The sequence below is a fragment of the Heterodontus francisci genome, chromosome 3, assembly GCF_036365525.1.
Source record: "Heterodontus francisci isolate sHetFra1 chromosome 3, sHetFra1.hap1, whole genome shotgun sequence".
NCBI classification, from domain to species: domain Eukaryota; kingdom Metazoa; phylum Chordata; class Chondrichthyes; order Heterodontiformes; family Heterodontidae; genus Heterodontus; species Heterodontus francisci.
Genome location: NC_090373.1, coordinates 12,292,415 through 12,316,193, shown reverse-complemented (window position 1 = coordinate 12,316,193; position 23,779 = coordinate 12,292,415). Strand labels below are relative to the sequence as shown.

The 23,779-nt window shown below is 45.1% G+C and overlaps 1 protein-coding gene across 4 annotated transcripts in view; it reads left to right on the top strand.

Moving 5' to 3' along the window:
• Positions 1-23,779, top strand: part of LOC137354371 (collagen alpha-1(XIX) chain-like) — a 655,592-nt gene that overhangs the window by 189,975 nt on the left and 441,838 nt on the right. For all 4 annotated transcript variants that reach the window (XM_068020137.1, XM_068020135.1, XM_068020134.1 and 1 more), the window contains exon 12: positions 5,765-5,800. In XM_068020137.1, the coding sequence (XP_067876238.1) occupies positions 5,765-5,800 (36 nt within the window). The remainder of the gene's footprint in view (positions 1-5,764; positions 5,801-23,779) is intronic.

Sequence of the window (23,779 nt, the reverse complement as noted above, 5' to 3'; positions counted from 1 at the left end):
CCATGAACTTGTCAGTTTTACCGGTGTCCTCCGTGGGCCACAGACCTCCCACAAAGGAGGGAATCTCCCCCCCTCCCCGACCCTACTAAGCCCACAGGGAGAGCACCTCATTTTACAAGGCGTGGTCCCTGTGTGGCAGAGGCACCCCCCACGCCACTGGTTAGATCCCAGCGGCAGTGGGTAGAGGCCCTTAAGTGGCCATTAGTAGGCCACTTAAAGGTCTCAATTGGACTCTGGGCAGGAAGGCCGTCGTCAGCCTATCCCACCTTGAGCAAAATTGCTTTGTGACGGGACGGTGATTCTATGGGCTTCCCCCACCTCCAACCCTGCCTGCGGGGGCCCATAAAATTCAATACCCTGGTCTGCTTCCCTCTTGATGGTTAACCCCATGTATTGTAACTAGGATTAGGTTGCTACACACCTTTAGACCTGCAATTGCTGGTCCGGTAGTCTTGTATCGACAGTCCTAATGGAATCTAAACATGGAATTGCTGACCTAGTATAAGCTGTCAGATGGGTGCTTGTAGGCATCATCATGGCTTTTCATGTCTTTGGGTACATGTTTTTGAGAATCTGCAGAGGGAATACATTCGCACTCGCCCCTTTATCAACTTTAGCAGACGCATAGCTTGCTTCCTAGGACATATGATCTGTATGGATGCAAAAGCTTCCAATGGTGAGATGGAATCAATATATTCAATGACGTTCACTGTGTGGAAAGCTTGTTCATCACACCCTATGGAACCTGGATCGTTGTTATCTGGCCAATTCCATTGGCTACCTCTGTTTTTTGTTGTACCCAAAACAGTCTCTGTGCTTATAAGGGTGTTGTACCTTTTTATTGACCATTTGACTCTTGTCTCCCATCAGGTTTGGTCCTCTCACACTGCCGTTTCCAGTAGGCTTTTGCGCTGTATATTTTGCACACATCATGGAATGCCGGGCAGCTCCTTAGCACATGTAGGAGTCCGCATCTCTGACATGGTCTTCCATATTTGGAACCTTTGGCTAATGTACCAATCGTTGGGGTAGAACACAAAGACAGCAAACTTTGTTGCCTTGCAATGATCGCTTCATATTTGCGGCTATCCTTGACAAGTGAATCGACGACGTAACCTTGAAGTTTTTCCAAGAGATCCTTGGGATATGCTTCAATTAGCATTGATGCAATGACTAATTGAGTAATTCTCTTTGCGAGTTCAGTTTCTGAGAAGTCACAGTCATGTCCCTTGTCACAGCACCTGCTTACGAAATGATCAATAGATTCATGTGGCTGCTGATGGAATGAAATGAACTGAAGTCAGTGAACACGGAAATTGATCTTGATCCGCAGTTGATCTTCAACTATAGACCAAATTTTAGTGGGATCTTTCTGATCCGCCTCTGTGAGCCCCGATGTATTCAACCAGTGCAAACCTTCATTGCCGATAGCGATACGAGTTTTCACAGCTTGCTTTTCAAGCTCAGATATTGCTAAGTCGACGAAGCACAATTTGACTCGCTGTCTAAGCAACTTAAACTCTGCGACAAGATCAGCCGCTGTCCAGTTGATGGATGGAAACTTGGAAATTATCATTACGCTTTAACTGGCAGTGCCAGATTCCCTTGAAGCAAAAAAACTTCCTTGCTGCTTTAGAAAAGAATTACCGCAGCAGCAACAGCCTGTAATTCCGTAGGGTGCGACACTTGGAGTGCGTGGCGCTGTCTCCTGGTTCATGTGCATTCTGTTGGCTCCACCCACAAAGTGTGATTTCGGTGCGAAGAAGCTCAATGACGAAATGTCCCGGTGCACCTGTTTTCTGTTGTCTCCACCCATGGAGGGTGATTTGGCCTGATATAGCTCACCTGACACCTTTGTGCAATCGCCCAACTCCAGCACAATTAACACAATGACTCGCTCTGCCCCACTTTCGATCTAGCCTCCTGACATGAAGTGCAGGGGATCTGTAGTAACTGACAGATTTCCTGAGTCGGTCCAGAATAACCCTGATATGATCCTGGAAACTTGACTGCCTTTCAGAACTGAGCCCTTCACTGGAGTCTGCAAAGGCCCGATCTCACAACTACAATACAAGCAATCTTATTCTACACAAATGCAGAGCTACCTACACAGGCTGTGTTGCAAACAATGCAGTCAAAAGTCAGATCCCTCTGCGTCTTTGAGGATCTTCCGAAGTCTGTGAACTTGAACCTCGTTGGGAATGGTGGAGTTCAGAATTGTAAAATCTCCACCGCTGCCACCATATTGTGTTTGCTTCTAGTTGTGTTAGTGTTGATTACATACAAAACCAACCACACATAATGGATTGGTTAACACATAATGTAGGTTCTTCATTTATAACTGTAGTGCAGCTGTGCAATTGGGAGTATCTTACACAGGTCTGGTCTGGACACCTACTCTCTATAGACTCCCTCTGAATACAAAGCACATGGTACATTGAAGACATAACCACATCCTCTTAAAGGTGTAGCACAGGAGGATCAGCTGCCTGCTCCACAGAGGCAGGCAGCCAATTAAGATAATTAAGGCCCAAATTAGGGGAGATTTTGTGAGCTCACAGGCATTCCCACTGGCCGAGTCCCCTCACTCTCCACATGCAGAGGACGCTAGCACAATGGAGTCTGGGGGAGCCATTACAGCCAGAGGCTCAATGACCCAAAGAGGAGGTCGTGGGCAGGAAAGCCGCACCCACAACCCAGAGGAGTTTCCCCTCCGCTCCGAGGGGCCTAATGGCTTTACCCCTCATAATTTTAATTTTAGATCCATGCCACCGAGGGCGCCACCATGCTTTGGTGCCCTCATAGTCCTTGACCTGCCTCAGCAGTGCCCACCTCTTCCTTAATAGGATGGTGCATGCAGAGGTGGCCACTTAGGAGGCTCTCTCCGGGAAGATTGCTGAGCCAGTCTCGTTGCTGACAAGTGTGGTCTTGAGGCCCCCATTCAGTCTCAACATCAGAGTCCTGAAGCTCGTGGTAAAACCCAGCCTAACCTCTCAGTGTCTACCCTGTCAAGCCCCTTCAGAATCTTGTATGTTTCAATGAAATCATCTCTCATTCTTCTAAACTCAAGGGAGTATAAGATCACTTTACTCAGCCTTTCTTCATAGGACAACCTTCTCATCTAAGGAATCAATCTAATGAAACTTTCCTGTACTGCCTCTAATGCAAGTATATCCTTCCTTAAATATGGACACAAGAACACACGAAATAGGAGCAGGAGTAGGCCATATGACCTGTTGAGCCTGCTTCGCCATTCAAAACGATCATGGCTGATCTTAAGATTCAACTCTACTTTCCCGCCCACTCGCCATATCCCTTGATTCCCCAAGAAACCAAAAATATGTCTACCCCAGCCTAAAATGTATTTAGCGATGGAGCATCCACACCCTCTGGGGTAGAGAATTCCAAAGATTCACAACCCTTTGAGTGAAATAATTCATCCTCAGTCCTGAATGATCAGCCCCTTATTCTGAGATTGTACCTCCGTGTTTTAGATTCCCCAACCAGGGAAATAATCTCTCAGTATCTACCCTATCCCACCCCTTTAGAATCTTATATGTTTCACTGAGATCACCTCTCATTCTTCTAAACTCCAGAGAATACAGGTTCAATTTACTTAGCCTCTAATCATATGACAACCCTCTAATCCCAGGGACCAATCTGGTGAACCTTCGCTATACTGCCTCCAATATAAGTATATCCTTCCTTAAATATGGAGACCAAAACTGCTCACAGTATTCCAGATGTGGTCTCACCAAAACCCTGTACAATTGTAGCAATACTTCCTTATTCCTGTACTCCAATCTCCTTTCAATAAAGGCCAACATGCCATTTGCCTTTCTAATTGCTTGTTGTACCTGCATGTTAACTTTCTGCATTCCTTGTACAAGCACACCCAAATCTCTTTGAACATCAACACTTACAAGTTGTACACCTTTCAAAACATATTCTGCTTTTCTATTCTTATGACCAAAGTGCATAACTTCACACTTTCCTATATTATACTCCAACTGCCATCTTGTTGTTCACTCACTTAACCTGTCTATATCTCTTTGCAGTCTCTCTGTGCCCTCCCCACAGCTTATTGTTTCACCTAACTTTGTATCATCAGCAAACTTAGATATATTACTGTCTGTCTCTTCATCAAAGTCATTAATATAGATTGTAAATAGCTGAGGCCCCAGCACTGATCGTTGTGGCATTACACTGCCTGCTAACTTGAAAATGTCCCGTTTATGCCCACTCATTGCTTCCTGTCTGTTAACCAGTCATCTATCCAGGCTATCCATCTATCCATATTACCCCCAACTCCCATGAGCCCTTATCTTGCCTACTTACCTTTTGTGTTGCACCTTATCAAATGCCTTTTGGAAATCTAGGTAAACTACATCTATTTGATCCCCTTTATCTACCCTAGTAGTTACATGCTCAAAAAACTCTAATAAATTTGTCAAACAGGTTTTCCCCTTAGTAAAACCATGTTGATTTGTTCTAATCATACTGTGCTTTTCTAAGTACATTGTTAAGACTTCCTTAATAATAGATTTCAGCATTTTCCCAAGGACTGGAGACCAAAACTGTGCACAGTGCTCCAGGTGTGGTGTCACTAAAACCCTGTAGAATTGTAAGCAAGACCTCTTTATTCCTGTACTCCAATCCCCTTGTAATAAAAGCCAACATGCAATTTGCCTTCCTAATTGCTTGCTGTACCTGCATGTTAACTTCCTGTATTCCTTACACAAGTACACCCGAGTCTCTCTGAACATCAACATTTAGAAGTTTTACACCTTTTAAAAATATTCTGCTTTTAAAGGCAGGAGTGTACTTGTACCCAACACTGCTAGTTGTAGGTAGACACAGATCATTGCAGTGCTGTGACATTAGTCCCTGAACAAGTCACTCCGTGTATCCTGCAACCAAGAACTTCGGTGCTGTGGCTGATTAACTAGTTTCACAATATAAGTACCCTTTCTTTCAACTTTCTAATTAGTCTGTTGGTTTCTTAAATATGTTTTTTGAGATGTAACTGAAATCATTGAAGGTGGCAGGACAGGTTGAGAGAGTGGTCAATAAAGCATTCCGTATCCTAGGCTTTATTAATAGGGACGTAAAGTACAAGAGCAAGTAGGTTATGTTGAACTTGTATAAGACACTAGTTCAGCTTCAGCTGGGCTATTATATCCAGTTCTGGACACTGCATTTAAGGAAAGATGCAAAAGCATTGGAGAGAGTACAGAATAGATTCACGAGAATGGTTCCAGGGATGAGAAACTTCATTTACGAAGTTAGATTGGAGAAGCTGGGACTGTTTTCCTTGGAGAAGAGAAGGCTGAGAGGTGATTTGATAGAGGTATTCAAAATCATGAGGTGTCTGGACAGAGTAGATAGAGAGAAACTGTTCCCACTCATGAAAGGATCGAGAACAAGAGGGCACAGATTTAAGTAATTGGTAAAAAAAGCCATGGTGACATGAGGAAAAACTTTTGCACTGGTTAGGATCTGGAATGCGCTGCCAGAGAGTGTGGTGGAGGGAGGTTCAATTGACACATGCAAAAGGTAATTAGATAGTTACCTGAAAAGGAAGAATGTAAAGGTTATGGGGAGAAAGTGGGGGATTGGCGCTTGGTGAATTGTTCATTCGAAGAGCTGGTGCAGACATGATGGACTGAATGGCCTCCTGTGCTTTAACAATTCTGTGATTCTGTCATTGAGTTAACAGTTCATCAACTGATTGCTAATTGATACTGACTTGTGTTTCTATTAGGGTGATATGGGTCCTCCTGGTCCGCCTGGATTATATGTAAGTACCTGGTGCTTTTATGGGTGATTTACAGCATGAAACAGTTCTTCACAGGGTGAAGTTGAGGCAGGGAGCATTTTTCTTTTAAGGGAAAATCAGATCAATATTTGAAGTTGAGGAAGATGCAGGACTCTGGGGATAAAGCACACGTTGGGGAGCAGTTTTAGAATGCAGTAGCAAATAGCTAACAGAGACAAAATGGGCAATATACAACATTCCCTGGCTTCAAGATCTTCACCTGTGATGTGAAGTAATTTTCATTGTTTGCAGAATTGTGCTTATTTAATTTCACAATTTATGGTTAAAATTACAGAACTAGTCTTCATATATTGATACACCACTCTTAGGGCTAAATTTTATGGGCTAGGAGGCGGGGTGGGGGGGGCCGCCATGGAATTACAATGGGAGGTGGGGGCAGAAAGCCCATCATTTTCTCGTTGCACTGCAATTTAGTCAGGGGCAGGTTAGGCCGACAACAGCCTTCTCACCCAGAGGACAATTGAAGCTCTTAAGAGGCCTATCAACAGCCACTTAGGGGCCTCTTGCCACTACCGCTGGCATTAAGCCAGCAGCAGGGGGGTGGGGCGGGGGGTTGTTTGTGTGTGGGGCACCTCCGCCACACGGGGAGGTCTTCCAGTAAAACAAGGCACCCTCCCTGCCGGCTTGTGGTGTCTAAGTTAAAACAGAGTGATTTGCACATTGGCTGTACAGAGCTGGATCAGAACAGTGTCATTGATACTACAAGTCATTCACCCAATCATTGTGATCTAACTCATCAACTCATTATATCCTAAACTGGAATAGAAAAGCCACGGTGAAATTAATTTAAAAAATATGATTGTCTATCAACAGGGAATTTTCGTCAAGGGCGGTCCTGGGTTTTTCCTCCTGTCAAGTAGATGAAAAAGTCTCCACCAAAGGAATTCCAAACCCTGCAGTAAAAGCAAATAATTCATGTTACAGATCATAATCTTGAGTGCAACATGTAGGCTAGCTCTTCAGTATAATACCGAGGGGATGTTGCAAGTGTCAGAAATGCTGTCTTTCAGATTAGATTTTAAACCATGGCCCCACTTGCATGATCAGGTGGATGTAAAAGATCCCTCAGCATTATTCAGAGAAGAGCAGGGAGTTCTCCTGGTGTCTGGGACAATAACCAGTCCTCACTCATCACCACCAAAAAAGATTGCCTGGTCATTTAGCGTATTTGCTCTTTAGACTCTGCTGTGTGTAAATTGTGCTGAATTAGTTTAAATAATGATGGTGATGGCACTTGGCACATTCATTGGTTGTAAGGCTCTTTGGGATTCCCTGAGGAGATGAAAGACATTATTAAAACCAAGTCCTTTTTAAATGATGCAATAAAATGCGAATGTAATACAGCAAAAACTGCTCGGGGTCAATTTCCACTTGCCAAAATTGGCTTTAGCAGAGCAGCAACTACCTCAAAGTGGAGTCAATAGACTTACTGCCCCATTCACCCTGACAGTCGCCCCTCTGCCCCTTCTACAGGGGTCGAGTGTTAGGCAGCAATAGTGGCTGCCTGATTCAGGCAGTAGGCTGCTTTTAATGAGATGTACATGGGACCCCAGTTGCCATTCTCGGAGAGAACTGGTTGGGGTGGGTACTGTGCAATCTCTGGAGATAGAGTTAAAGAGGTCCTAAAAAAGTCCAATTTAGACCGGAGCCAAGAGTAGTAGGAGAACTTTCATACCCCACAATTGCAGCCCCTACGCCCCTCCCTGGGCTTATCTTGTTGCTGGTCAGCTGGTGCAGATATTGGTCTAAATAAATCCAGGGAGTTGCAGTGGGATGTGTGTTTGGCACCCACAGCTCTATTCAAAATGGCTCTGGCGACCTTTGCTGCTGGAACAGAAGGGCTGCTGGAGGACTCCCCAAGTCAGCTGCCCAAAAATTAAAAGGGACCCTGCTCTGGTAGTAATTGTCCTCTGCCATCCTAGCACAAATAGAGCAGGATCAGGACATAAAATGATGGGGAATGCTGGCATCAAGACCTTCTACCATTCTTCTGCCCCAACTGGCATACCAATCCAGGAATACATGTTGAATTGGGGCACATATGGAGGGACTGAGCAGAAGCCCCACATTTCCCTCAAGTGGAGTTGCCAACGTCCGAGGGGTTTCAGCATGTGACCGCCTGTCTCCAACTGTCCTGCCCCCACACTCCTGCCATTGGCCAATTGACACATCCATCCCGATAGCACAGTTCCTTCCTGTGCCAATCAGAGGGTGAACTGACTCTACATTACCCGATAGGATGATTCTTGACTGTCAGTCTATCAACCTGTTTTCCTGTATAACTAATAAACAGAAGTGTTCAAAGGAAATAAAAACAGAACACAATATTTTTTAATATCCTTATGATTGTTCTCCGGGGTTGCTCATAACAGTGTCCTGGAGACTCCAAGGAAATCCTGGAGGGTTGGCAACCCTACCTTGAAGAGGAGAACTCCCTCCCCACCCCGCACCCCTCCCCCCTCCCCCCCCCCATCTTTGGCCCTGTCTGTAAAATCAAATCCATATAAAACCAATAAAGTTTAATTAAGGGCAAAAAGGATCTGACTTTGTCACCTCATAACATTCATTTATCACCCCCCCACAAAAGGGAGAGGCAATATATACAAGCAAACAAAGAATAAAGAACAGTACAGCACAGGAACAGGCCATTCGGCCCTCCAAGCCTGCGCTGATCTTGATGCCTGCCTAAACTAAAACCTTCTACACTTCCGGGGACCGTATCCCTCTATTCCCATCCTATTCATATATTTGTCAAGATGCCTCTTAAACATCGCTATCGTATCTGCTTCCACCACCTCCCCTGGCAGCAAGTTCCAGGCACTCACCACCCTCTATGTAAAGAGGGTGCTGGAACAGAGTGACCTGCGGAGTGCATGTGCATCGATCTTTGAAAGTGGCAGGATATACTGAGAGAGCGGTTAATGAAGCATATAGGATCTTGGGCTTCATGAATAGAGGCATTGAGTACAAAAGCAGGGAAGTTAGGCTGAACCTTTATAAAGCTCTGGGTAGGCCATAACTGGAGTATTGCATCCAGTTCTGGTCCCACACTTTAGGAAGGATGTGAGGGTCCTTGAGAGGGTGCAGAGGAGATTTACCAGAATGGTTCCAGGGATGGAGGATTTTAGTTACAAGGTTAGGTTGGAAAAGCTAGCTTTGTTCTCCTTAGAACAAAGGAGATTGAGGGGAGATTTAATAGAAGTGTACAAGGCTTAGATAAGTTTGACAAGCAAAAGCTGTTCCCGTTAACAAACGGTACAAGGACTAAGGGACACAGATTGAAAGTTTTGGGCAAGAGATACAGGGGGGAATATGAGGAAGCACTTTTTTAAGCAGCGAATGGTAATGATCTGGAACTCGCTGTCCACAAGGGTGGTGGAAGCGGAGACGATCAATGACTTCAACAGGAATTTGAATGGCAACCTGAGAGAAATAGAATTGTAGGGCTACGGGGATCGAGCTGGGGAGTGGAACCGACTGCATAGCTCCATGGAGAGCCGGCATGGACTCAATGGGCTGAATGGCCTCCTTCTGTGCTGTAAATAACTCTATGACTCCAAAAACACTGCTTCAATCACCACACCTTACACCAGGTGGATTGAATGCAAAATTCTCTTACAACTACAGGCCAACTCCCCTCTTTAAAAACACAATACAAATCGAAGAGGCTTGAGGAACTGCAGTGTCGGGCAGTCAAGATGGCTTCTAGCCCCAACAATCTTCAGTAATGAAAAAAGGTTAAGAAAATTGGGATTGTTGGAGACAAATTGGTCGTGGTAGCATAGATTTGAAAAACTAAAACTGGAGACATCAGTTTAAGAATTGGGAGTGAATATGAAATTCAAGCAGCACTATTTCAGAGCAAAGAGACAGGGTATCAATTCCCAGAGGAGGCCATTAAAATAATTAGCACAAATAAGGAAATAAGGTTCAAGGGGCAGATCATGGGTTGAAATTCCTTCCGTGTGCTATTTTTAGTGCACTGGTTAACACGTTTATGTCAAATTTTTCCCTCCACTATTTTAACAAGGCTATCAGCTCACTTATTTTAAACTGGCTATGGCTTCATTAAAATAGCACATGCAGGAATTTGGTGTGAATGTGTTAACCAGCACATTTAAAAATAACATAAACTTCAAGTCTCCGGCTTGTTTCCGGAGAGGGGATGTGGTGAGAAGGCTCATCGGTGGGAGTTGGGTCAGTCAAAAAAAGAGACAAGCTTGTTGATTCATGCAGCCTTATTCTTTTGCCAAAAATGTCTCTCGTTCCAATTTTACCTTTGATGATGAGCGAGAAGCGTTGTCAACTGTGTTGAAGTCACAACGGAGCCATCGGCTGCATGGTACCAACAGTTATTAATGAGTCTTTATTGGGAGTCTTGTACAATGTATGTCCTGGGAGGAGTTGATAGTATGTTACATGAATGGTTTATTGGTAATGCATTTCCAACAATTTCCTTCACATTGACACCTCATGGGCCTCAGCCTCCATCCAAGCATTCTCGTCTCTGATGAGCATCCTCTTGTTCCCAAGATTCTGGTCCAGAGGAAGAGTTGGGAAATGCAGTGACGGAGTGAAAGCCAGTTCACATTGAGTCAGTCTATTGACCCAATTCTTCAGTTCAAGCTCTTCCACATCGTCTCAGTTTGTTTCTCTTCCTGCCTTTTTAGTCACTAACAGATTCACATCTGTAGATATCCAAAGTAATTCTCCCTTGTCACTCCTTCAGACCACTGGCAAAAGGCCTCAACTGGATAATGAACAAACACAGACAGTAAGCAAACCAAAAAAACTAGAATTGCATGTAGGCATATTTCCTTGAGGCAGACGGAGATAGGTTGAAATCTGACCTCAAGACTGACAGCTCCAGATGTTGACTGACAGCTCCATGTGTTGACTGACAGCTCCAGGTGTTAGCATTCACCTTCTGTTGATAACAAGGAGGGATCTCTTCAATATAGGATAGAATTTCCAACTTCTTGTCTTCAGGTAATAGATACTTTACAGCACGCTCTTGATTTAAAATATAAAGCTCCGTTGGGAGCTCAGTTTACTTTTTGGTCGACACTGCTTCCTACAACAACAGTGTTAGGGATGGCAGCTCAGAGGCTGATTCAGAGACTGGTGCAAGGGAGCATAAAACTATGGCGTTAACTTACTGACCTACTTTATTTTTATCAGAGTAACTACAGGTAAGAGACCGCACATTGCTGGGCACAGTCGCTGTTGTCACTGTTACTCAATCTCATTCATCTTCTGTCTCCTGAGGAAAGGCCCATCAATCTGTATGGTCAGATCTCCGTGGAGAGTTTTAAAATATTCACCCAGATGGTTCCAAGTGTTTGTACTGGAGCTGAGTGTCTGGTCAGTTGCCAGGAGTTGTGCCTCTTAATCACTGACTCAACAGATATTTGGGATACCAGTCTGCACAGTCCAGCTTAAACAAGCTCAGGGGAGAGAGTCATGCTGCCAAGTCTTAATAATTGCTTTCAAAGCAACTGTACACGGACATAGAACATAGAACATAGAACATAGAACATACAGCACAGAACAGGCCCTTCGGCCCACAATGTTGTGCCGATCCTTTGTCCTCTGTCAAGGACAATTTAATCTATACCCCATCATTCTCCTTTATCCATATACCTATCCAAAAGCCTTTTGAAAGTCCCTAAAGTTTCTGACTCAACAACTTCCCCGGGCAAGGCATTCCATGCCTCGACCACTCTCTGGGTAAAGAACCTTCCCCTGACATCCCCCTTATATCTCCCACCCTTCACCTTAAATTTATGACCCCTTGTAACGCTTTGCTCCACCCGGGGAAAAAGTTTCTGACTGTCTACCCTATCTATTCCCCTGATCATCTTATAAACCTCTATCATGTCACCCCTCATCCTTCTCCTTTCTAATGAGAAGAGGCCTAGAATGTTCAGCCTTTCCTCGTAAGACTTATTCTCCATTCCAGGCAACATCCTGGTAAATCTCCTCTGCACCCTCTCCAAGGCTTCCACATCCTTCCTAAAATGAGGCGACCAGAACTGCACACAGTACTCCAAATGAGGCCTTACCAAGGTCCTGTACAGCTGCATCATCACCTCACGGCTCTTAAATTCAATCCCTCTGCTAATGAACGCTAACACCCCATATGCCTTCTTCACAGCCCTATCCACTTGAGTTGCAACTTTCAATGATCTATGCACATAGACCCCAAGGTCTCTCTGCTCCTCCACATGCCCAAGAACCCTACCGTTAACCCAGTATTTTGCATTCATGTTTGTCCTTCCAAAATGGACGACCTCACACTTTTCAGGGTTAAACTCCATCTGCCACTTTTCAGCCCAGCACTGCAACCTATCCAAGTCCCTTTGCAGACGACAATAGCCCTCCTCGGTATCCACAACTCCACCAACCTTTGTATCATCTGCAAATTTACTGACCCACCCTTCGACTTCCTCATCCAAGTCGTTAATAAAAATCACAAACAGGAGAGGACCCAGAACTGATCCCTGCGGCACGCCACTGGTAACTGGGCTCCAGGCTGAGTATTTACCATCTAAGACCACTCTCTGCCTTCTATCAGTTAGCCAATTCTTAATCCAACTGGCCACATTCCCCACTATCCCATGCCTCCTGACTTTCTCCATAAGTCTACCATGGGGGACCTTATCAAATGCCTTACTAAAATCCATGTACACCACATCCACTGGTTTACCCTCATCCACTTGCTTGGTCACCTGCTCAAAGAATTCAATCAGGCTTGTGAGGCAAGACCTACCCCTCACAAAACCGTGCTGACTGTCCCGAATCAAGCAGTGTCTTTCCAGATGCTCAGAAATCCTATCCCTCAGCACCTTTTCCATCAACTTGCCTACCACCGAAGTAAGACTAACTGGCCTGTAATTCCCAGGGTTGTTCCTATTCCCTTTCTTGAACAGGGGCACAACATTTGCCACCCTCCAATCACCTGGTACCACCCCCGTCAGCAGAGAAGATGAAAAGATCATTGCCAGCGGCTCTGCAATTTCATCCCTTGCTTCCCATAACATCCTTGGATATACCCCGTCAGGCCCGGGAGACTTGTCTATCTTCAAGTTATTCAAAAACCCCAACACATCTTCCCTCCTAACGAGGACTTCCTCGAGCTTACCAGTCTGCTTCCCACCGTCCTCTTCAGTAATACACCCCTTCTCATTCGTAAATACCGAAGAGAAGTACTCATTCAAAACCTCACTTATCTCTTCCGGCTCAACACACAGTCTCCCGCTATTGTCCTTGACCGGACCTATGGTCCCCCTAGTCATCCTCATATTTCTGACATACGCGTAAAAGGCCTTGGGGTTTTCTTTTATCCTACCCGCCAAGCATTTTTCATGCCCTCTCTTAGCTCTCCTAATCCCTTTCTTCAGATCCTTCCTGGCCAACTTGTATCCCTCCAGAGCTATGCCTGTGCCCTTTTTCCTCAACTTTATATACGCATCCTTCTTCTTCCTAACAAGACTCTCAACCTCTCTTGTCAACCACGGTTCCCTCACATGACCATCCCTTCCCTGTCTGACAGGGACATGCTTATCAATGGCCCCTACTATCTGCTCCTTGAAAAAGTTCCACATTTCGACCGTGCCCTTCCCTGCCAGCATATGCTCCCAACTTATGCTCCTCAGTTCCTGCCTGACAGCATCATATCTACCCTTCCCCCAATTGTAAACCTTGCCCTGTTGCACATACCTATCCCTCTCCATTACCACAGTGAATGCTACAGAATTGTGATCACTATCTCCAAAGTGCTCGCCCACCAACAGCTCTATCACTTGCCCTGGTTCATTACCTAGTACCAAATCCAATATTGCCTCCCCTCTGGTCGGGCAGTCTACATACTGAGTCAGAAAAGCTTCCTGGACATACTGCACAAACACTACCCCATCCAAACTATTCGATCTAAAGAGTTGCCAATCAATATTTGGGAAGTTGAAATCCCCCATAATTACTACCCTGTGACTTCTGCTCCTTTCCAAAATCTGTTTCCCAATCTGCTCTTCCACCTCCCTGCTGCTATTGGGGGGCCTATAGAAAACTCCCATCAAGGTGACTGCTCCTTTCCTGTTCCTGACCTCATACGATAGCTTTACATGGGAACATTTCTAGGTATATTTCCTATGGAGTAGGTAATCACATGCGATGCTTGGAAAGATGTTTACTTGGAGATATGTGAGATGTCTTTGGATCTTTTGATAGAAACATGCTATGGAGATAATTTTACAAAGTCACATTCCTGACACTGAGCTTTCCCTATCTCCCACTCCTCCCCTCCCTCTCATTTCCTCCCTTTCCCCTCCCCCTCCTCATAACCTCTTTCTCTCTCCCCCTCTCTTCCCCTCTCTATATGTCCCCCCTCTCTCTATCTCCTGCAAAGCCTGTCTATCCTTGACAAGAGCATGGAGAGAGCAAGAGCACAGGAAGGACAGGAGCATAGAGAATGCAGGATCTGGGGGATAGCAGAGCGCAAAAAAAGCACTGGGGAAGCAAAGGAAGTGCACAGAGAGCAACAGCATGGAGAGAGCAGAGAACAGAGAAAGCAGGAGCCCAGCGAACACAGGAACCCAGGGAGAGGAGGAATCCAGAGAGAGCAGGAACTCAGAGAGAGCAGAAACCCTGAGAGAGCAGGAACCAAAAGAGAGAGAGAGCATGAATCCAGAGTGAGAGAGCAGGAGGCCTGCGAAGAGCAGGAATCTTGAGAGAGCAGGAGGCCACAAAGAGAGCAGGAACACAGAGAAAACAATAGGGGAACAGGGAAAGAGCAGGAGCACTGTGGGAGCAGAGTACAGAGAGAGAGCAGGAGTAGGGAGAGAACACCAGAACAGCTAGGGGAAGAACAAGAAAACAGGAGGAGCAGAGTGTTACGAGCTCACAGGACACCAGTATGGTGTGGACTCTGTCTTTAATGAACTGCTTGTCATGGCTGCCCCCAGTCAGAGTGCCTCATGGTTGAGGTCGCATGACGACTGCAAGCCAGGAGGCACATTGGTACAGTATTGCATTTCTATCCCAAACACAGAGCACACCTCTGGCACTACTTACTCAGCTACTCTTAACAGTGGCGCCATGGGCGGTCACTCACATCACCCACCCTTAAGGCCGGCTCTGGAATGTCTGGGGGTGCGCAGAACCCATTTAGTGAGCCACTGATGTAGGTAGACTCATTACAATACCAAGGCCTTGTCCTCCTGTTCAAGTGCATTGAGTGATCCCAGGGCACTATCAGAGGAAGGACAGTTGGCTTTCTCCTGGTGTTGTGGCCAACATTTTAACCCTCAACCAAAATAAATTAACTGCTCATTCATCTCATTATTGTTCATGGCTCTTTATTCTGGGCAAATTAGCTGCTGCATTTGCCTACTGAGCAACAGTAACTGCACCACGAAATTATTTAATTGTCTTTGGGATGTCCTGAGGATGTGACCAATGCACATTTTTCTTTAAAACCTGGCAAATGACTAGTCGAACCTTCTTAGAGATACAAGGCTGCCCAGCGAAGTGAACAAGGGAAAATCCAGGAGCAGGCTAAAGAAGGGAAGAAAGACAAATCCGAAGGGATGGCAAAGGGAGAAGATGTCATGCTTAGAACTTAGTAAGAAGAGGATTAGAGTGAGATATGGCAAAATAGAAGAAGGATATCTGGCAAGTCAGAAGACAGAAGCAGTTTCAGGAGAAAAATGGACGAGGAAGATTAAAGTCCTTTGAAGGAAAAAAGCACACAATAAAAAGATTAGGAAAAATCTAAGTTGTAACCTGGAATGGGAAACAAAGTAGGGTAGCAGCAGCAGAAGGAAACGGAAGCAGAAACAGGAGGATATCTATCTCCTGTCTTTAGTTGGTTGCTTTCAGTGTAGTGTTCTGTTTGTCCTCAGTGTATTGGGCTTAGGGAAAGGTAAACCTGCAGATTTCCCACTCCTGATCACCTACCTACCACTTACCATGCTAGAACCTGGGTGCATATAGACAAGTGGTGACAGGATCAGACCCAACTATGATGCCCACTGTAGTGGAAGAGCCGACCAATTCTAAGCTCACGCACAGGGAACATCACTTGGGCCACATCCTCAACAAAGATTCAATGCCTTTAGGAGAGAATTGGGATGGTGGGAAAAACTTGGCAAAAACAGGTGGAAAAAAGAAAGAGGGAAGAAAAAGGAGATGGGGATAAATGAAGAAATCTATTCGCAAAGACAATGAAAGAAATAGTAAATTAAAGGAACTTAAAGGGAACCCTAGCAATTTAAAGGGGAATGCCGAGGAGCCAAGATAAGAATAACAACCTGAGTTTTTTATAGAGAGCCTTTAATGTAGACAATGTCCCAACACACTTCACAGATAATCACATAAAAAGGACTCCAGGATATAATATACAAGAACTATATAAGAAACAGACAGAGAGCTAGGAAGATGCATCAAAATGTTTGATAGAAGAATTTGGACCCAAAAACCTATAGACTTGATATTCTGGGAGGCTGTGCCTGATGTTGGTCTCCAATGCTGAGAGCAGCAAAGGTTAGAATGCAATGGTGGATGCTCAATGTAGTGGGGAGGCTGGGAACCCCAATGGATTCTAGCCCTGGTGAGGGGCAAGAGTACTGACTGCAAAATCATAGGCCAACAGCCTCAGAATTTCCTATGAAAATCAGGGTCTGTGGGTCTCCAACTTCCTGATCGACAAGCACTGCTGGTGCCAGGCCCTGTCCACAATTGGCTGTGTAGCCCTTAAATGCAATGACCTTGAATTCACTCTCTACGAGGGTGGTGGAAGCGGATACGATCAAAGATTTCAAAAGGAAATTGGATGAACATTTGAGGGAAATAAACTTGCAGAGCTAGCAGGGCAATGGGACAGACTGGATTGCTCTACAGGGAGCCAGCATGGACTTAATGGGCTGAATGGCCTCCTGTGCAGTTATGACTATGATTCTCTATCACCAGAGCTGGAATGAACCAAATATTAGGGTTACACAGGTCCTTTAGTTTCACTTTATGTCTGGTGGCAGCTCTCTAAATCGTGTGGACTTTAAATTGTATTTTAATCATTAATTTGTCGGTCTGCTTATTGCAGAAACTATTGCTTTATGGGATATTCATTAAAATCACGTTGCTCATGCAGTTTTGGGATCATTAAGAGGCCAGTTTGGCAGCTACTGCATCTCTCAGAATACTAGCCTATGAAAATGACACTGGGGCAATGTGAGTTGCCCTTTGGAGCTCGATATTGATAGTTTTACACTTCTCTCGTAATGGAGATTTCACTGATCCTTTCTCCACTGAGATGGATACAAGCCGTTCTCAGGCAAGCTAACCCTGATCAAGTCTCCAGCCTGTGTGACGACAGCTGAACAGCTCGAGCATAACATTCATTTAAGATTTTGCCAATACCATTGTTAAACTGCATCTTTGTAGCACTGTGCTCTGTCCGAACAGCAGGGCACTGAGAGCTTTAGGAAGGATCGAGAAGAAGCTGGAAGCAACCTCTGTGCACAGCCACAGCAACAGGGAGGGACTCAATTGGTGGATGAGGAGATTGAAAGTTTCAAGACAGCTGTGTCTGACATTTCAACATCTTGAATGTTTGGGAAAGGTAGAGTCATTGCAACTTAGATTGGAAAAAATGTCTACTTAAGTCTTAGTAACTACGAGAAGATTTTTAATTAAAATATAAAAGTCGGATGTTTTGAAAAGCTGAAAAGTATTGGAACAGTTACAGAACTGTCTAGATACAGTGTACATTTTGAACTATGACTGACTGATGGCCACACTGACAACTTAGCACGAAGTGGACATCTCATTTCAGTTGAAGGCGCAACACCTAATGTGCCCTCTGACCTGTCAGATATTTAACCTTTGAACCAGACAGCAGAAAATAATTTGTACAGACATCAAGCCAGATAACTGTTCAGTAGCCTAAAACTCTTAGAAAATGCACATTCCATGTTTTTGTTATTTTGCTGTGTAGCAGTTACAGCAGCATTGAGTTAATTTGAGAATGTGACAAAGATAAGGGGCTGAATTTTCAGGGCCCCCCAAAGTCAGGAACAGAGGTGGCCGAGCTCCGACAATATCAGTGCCCGACAATATCAGTGCCCGGTGGTGTGTCAATTTCAAAGTGCCAATCCTGACACCAGCAATACTCACCAGAGCGAGGGGGAGGGTGGGACAGGATCCCACTCTCCTCCCAGTTGAGGGCAGTTAAAATCATTAAAAAGCTCCTTAGGAGCTTGTTAAAGAGGGAGGGTAGAATATTTAAAGGGGCGAATGGGTTTTAAAAGCTGTCAGTTCCTAAACAACTTTGGAGAGGTGGGTAGGCATTGGAGAGTCCGTTAAGGCTGCCCCAGGGCATCACCCTGGCCCCATAAGCGGGTCAGCAGGGCAAAAGGGGACACAGTACTTGGTTAGTAGATGCCCTTGGCAGTGCGCAGGTGGTGGGAAGACTGAGCACTCAGCAAATGAGGTCATCACACTCTGGCATCATGGGAACAGAAGAGCCAGGAGCAAGGCTGCCAATCACAATAGAGTGGCCAGCTGTCCAAAAGGAAAGCTTCAGCTGACATTCAGGGCATGAAATTTAATGTCCATATGGTGAAATTAATCTGCCTCATTCTTGGCAGAAGGGGGCCCAGCATGACAGGGGCATCTCACAAATGACTGCACACCACTGCATCTCACAGGTCACTGATGCCCACTTTACCAGAGCTGGGCAGTACATTCATTGAACAACAAACACAGCCTCGCAGAGACAGAGGGCATTGGGTTTTGCCTCTATCGGTGGATTCCCCCAGGTGCAGCGCATCATTGATTGCACCCATGTGGTCATCAAGGCGCCCAGTGACCAGCCAATGAGATCTATCAACAGGAAGGACTTTACTCCCTCAACATCTAACTGGTCTATGACTGCAACAAATACTTCCTCCATATGTGCACTCACTTTCCTGCCATGACTCCTTCATCCTCCACCAGTCCAGGCTGCCTCAGTTCTTCATTCCAATCCCCAAAGTCTGCGGATGGATCCTAGGGAGTAAGGAAAATCCCTTGAAGACATGGCTACTCACCCCTCTGCGGGAACCCCGTACAGAGGCACAGACAACCAATGCCACCTGCTCACTAGACCATCAACCTTCTGAAGATGCAATTCCGGTGCCTGGACCAGTAGGGTGGTGCCCTCCCAAAACCTCCTGCAAGGGACTCAGTCACTGTGGTGGTCTGCTGCACTCTCCATAACATGACCCTCCGGAGAGGTAAGGACCTTGAGGACAGTGAGTCCCTGGAAGGACGCAGCTCATCAGGGGAGGAGCAGGAGGTGAGAGAGGAGGAGGCAGAGGTGGCAGAGGGGGATGATGCTGAACAGAGAGGTGCTGCAATACGAGATGGCCTCTTCCTACAACCCTGAGGAAAGAGAATCTCCCTCTTCCCCCTCACAACCTCCAGCATTGGATCCAGGTCAGCATCGATGAAGTAAAGGTCTGCCCTACCCTGGGTCCCCGGCCTCCAGCTCGCCTGTGACATTTCGCTTCTGTCTGGAGCAGTGAAAGGCTTTGGTACAAACTGCAGATCTCTCCCTCCGGACAACCAGCAGCTTCAGTGATTGCCATGGGGAGTCTAAATGAGTCTAACACTTCATCTGACTCACCTCCATTCCCACTCCCACTGGCTTTAAATGGACAGGAAACTCATCTCCCATAAAAATTGAGGGTTCACCCCCATGAAAATCTTAACTTTAATCAGTTTGTCCGCTTGAGGTGGGTTTCTGACCCAAAAACACACCTGGCTCCTGTTTCCCACTCCCGTGATGAAAATTCAGCCCAGGAGCTGTGATATTTTGCACGGGCAGAATCCTATCACAACATGCTGGCAATCAGGGTTAGGGTAATGAGAGAATATTTCCACCTTGATGAAAGGAAACCGCTATGGTGCGAAGGGATGGGGAACAGGTGGAGAGGGTGGTTTGGGGGACAAAATGGCTGACAGACATTAGGACATTCCAAATAAGTATTTTTGAAGTATAGTTGCTGTTGTAATGTGTATTGTGGTTAGTGATCCTAGAATCATTCTTTATTAAATGTTATCAATCGCATAGTCTTCAGCGGCTCTTTAGAGGTTGCCCATGAATCCTAGCTGCCTTTGGCAATGGCTGACCGGACAGTGACCTGGGCTGAGTTTGAGATGTACCAGGCCACCTAGTAGAAGGTCAAGTACTGGCTGAAGCACCCAAGGGTGCAGATGACTTTGAATAGTATATTTTCATTATTTGCACATCTTTTAAATACATATTTTACACCTCTGTCCATCGATCTGATCAGCAACTCTCTGTGTGGGGAATCGACTGGGTAAATCTTGCCCTAGGCAGCAGCGAGAGGTTTTTTTCTTTCACTGTTTTGTCTATTAGCGAGAGGGATAGAAACATTGTTATGTCAGAGAAGGTGCCCCTATATGTTCTTCCATCACCCTGTGTCCTCATGGTGTAGAAATCCAAATTCTTTTCTTGATTTCAACTCTGAGTCAGAAGATTGTGGGTTCAAGTCCCACTCCAGGGACTTGAGCACAAACTCTAGGCTGACACTCCAGTGCAGTACTGAGGGACTGCTGCATTGTCATGTTTGGCAGATGCCCTGTCTGCCTTTAAGTGAGGGTAAAATACTCTATGGCACTATTACAAAGAAGACAAGGGAGTTCTCCCTGGTGTCCTGGTCAATATTTATCCTTCAACCAACACATAAAACAGATTATCTGGTCATTATCGCATTGCTGTTTGTGGAAGCTTGCTGTGTACAAATTAGCTGCTGTGTTTGCTATAATATAACAGTGACGAACATATGAATTAGGAGCAAGAGTAGGCCACTCGACCCCTCGAGCCTGCTCCGCCATTCAATAAGTTTATGGCTGAACTGATTATTCCACATTTCCACCTACCCCCGATAACCTTTCACCCCCTTGCTTATCAAGAATCTATCTACCTCTGCCTTAAAAATATTCAAAGACTCTGCTTCCACCACCTTTTGAAGAAGAGAATTCCAAAGACTCACAACCCTCTGAGAGAAAAAATTCCTCCTCATCTCTGTCTTAAATGGGCGACCCCTTATTTTTAAACAGTGACCCCCATTTCTAGATTCTCCCACAAGGTAAACATCCTTTCCACATCCACCCTGTCAAGATCCCTCAGGATCTTATATGTTACAATCAAGTTGCCTCTAAGCCTTCGAAATTCCAGTGGATACATGCCTATCCTGTCCAACCTTTCCTCATAAGACAGCCCACCCATTCCAGGTATTAGTCTAGTAAACCTTCTCTGTACTGCTTCCAATGCATTTACATCCTTCCTTAAATAAAGAGACCAATACTGTACACAGTACTCCAGATGTGATCTCATCAATGCCCTGTATAACTGAAGCATAACCTCCCTACTTTTGTATTCAATTCCCCTCACGATAATCGATAACATTCTATTAGCTTTCCTAATTACGTGCTGTGCCTGCATACTAACCTTTTGTGATTCATGCACTAGGACACCCAGATCCCTCTGCATCTCAGAGCTCTGCAATCTCTCACCATTTAGATAATACACTTCTTTTTTATTCTTCCTGCCAAAGTGGACAATTTCCCACTTTCCCACATTATACTCCATTTGCCAGGTCTTTGCCCACTCACTTAACCTATCTATATCCCTTTGTAGCCTCCTCATGTCCTCTTCACAAGTTACTTTCCTACCTATCTTTGTGCTATCAGCAAATTTAGCAACAATATCTTTGGTCCCTTCATCCAAGTCATTTATATAAATTGTAAAAAGTCGAGGTCCCAGCACAGATCCCTGTGGCACACCACTCTTTACATCTTGCCAACCAGACACTTGAAAATGTATTTCATTGGCTGTGATGTGCTCTGGGGCATCTTGTGGTTATGGAAGATGCTATATAAATGCAAGTCTTTGTTTTATTGCATCATCTCCTACTCTACTTCATTCCTTCCATGGATCTTAAAACTGTGGGACTCTGTAACACCTATGCTCTTCAATTCCTTTTGTCATCTTTGCCAGGATGTGCGGTGGAAATTCTGTTTCCTTGCATAAATGAACGTTCCCCGACCTACTTCCAGTGAGGGTATGGCAGTAGGCTGGGAGCAGCTCTGAAGAAATTCCCCTTTGAAAGGAATCTTAGAATAAGACAATATAGTGGAGAGGGAAGGAAAGGGACATAGGAATTTAGTTTTGTTTTCTACAGTGACTCAAATTCTGAGAGATAGGATAAACTGTCACTTAGAAAGGGGCATGGATTAATCAGGGTTAGTCAGCATGGATTTGTTAAGGGAAGGTCGTGTCTTACTAACTTAATTGAATTTTTTTGAGGAAGTAACAAGGAGGAGTGATGAGGGAAGTGCAGTGAATGTTGTCTACATGGATTTTGGTAAGGCATTTGACAAGGTCCCACATGGCAGACTGGTCAGAAAAATAAAAGCCCATGGGATTCAGGGGAATGTGGTGAGTTGGATCCAAAATTGGCTCAGTGACAGGAAACAAAGGGTAATGGTTGACAGATGTTTTTGTGAATGGAAAGCGGTTTCCAGTGGCATTCCACAGGGCTCAGTGTTGGGTCCCTTGCTGTTTGTGGTATATATTAATGATTTGGATTTAAATGTGGGAGGCATGATTGGGAAATTTACTGATGACGCAAAAATTGGCCATGTAGTCGATAGTAAAGAGGATGTGTGTAGACTCCAGAATGATATCATTGGGTTGGTTGAGTGGGCGGTAAAGTGGCAAATGGAATTCAATCCGGTGAAGTGTGAGGTAATGCATTTGGGGAGGGCAAACAAAGCAAAGGGATAGACAATAAATGGGAGGATATTGAGAGGGGTAGAGGAAGTGAGAGACCTTGGAGTGCATGTCCACGGGTCCCTGAAGGTGGCAGGACAGGTAGATAGAGTGATGAAGAAGGCATATGGAATGCTTTCCTTTATTGGCCTAGGTATAGAATACAAAAGCAGGGCTCTGATGCTGGAACTGTATAAAACACTGGTTAGGCCACAGCTGGAGTATTGTGTACAGTTCTAGTCACCACATTATAGGAAGGACATAATTGCTGTGGAGAAAATACAGAGGAGATTTACAAGAATGTTGCCAGGGCTTGAAAATTGCAGCTCTGAGGAAAGATTGGATAGGCTAGGGTTGCTTTCCTTCGAACAGAGGAGGCTGAGGGGTGACTTAATTGAGGTGTACAAAATTATGAGGGGCCTAGATAGTGTAGACTTGAAGGACCTGTTTCCTGTAGCAGAGAGGTCAATTACCACAGATTTAAGGTGATTGGTAGAAGGATAAGAGGGGACATGAGGAAAACCTTTTTCACCCAGAGGGTGGTGGGTGTCTGGAATTCATTGCCCGGATCGGTGGTGGAGGCAGAAACCCTCAACTCATTTAAAAGGTACCTGGACCGGCACCTGATATGCTCTAACCTGCACAGCTACAGACCTGATGCTGGAAGCTGGGATTAGATTGGGCAGCTAGTTTTTCAACCGGTGCAGACACGATGGGCTGAATGGCCTCCTTCTTTGCCATAACTTTTCTATGGCTCTATGGTTTTTTGGCTTTCCTTTTAGAAATTATGAAATCCTCTTTAAATTCAATGTCCGGGCAATTCCTTGAGTCCTGCTTGGCAACGTGAGATCAGAGATTCCTTTCCAACTTCTGGAGACAGAGTGATTTATACAACTGCAGTCCTGCAAAGGTGTATCGGTGGGAGACGCCCCAACTCGAGATCAATTACTCTTATTAGTTGCGGTTAAATCTTCCATAAAACCAAATGTAATGAAGAAAAAATGTCTCTTTAAACCCTCTAATTGGTACTGGAGCCACTCTGATTGGTGATGGTAATTGATCCCGGAGGGGATTGAGTGCCTTATTCCAGGGAAATTATGGGG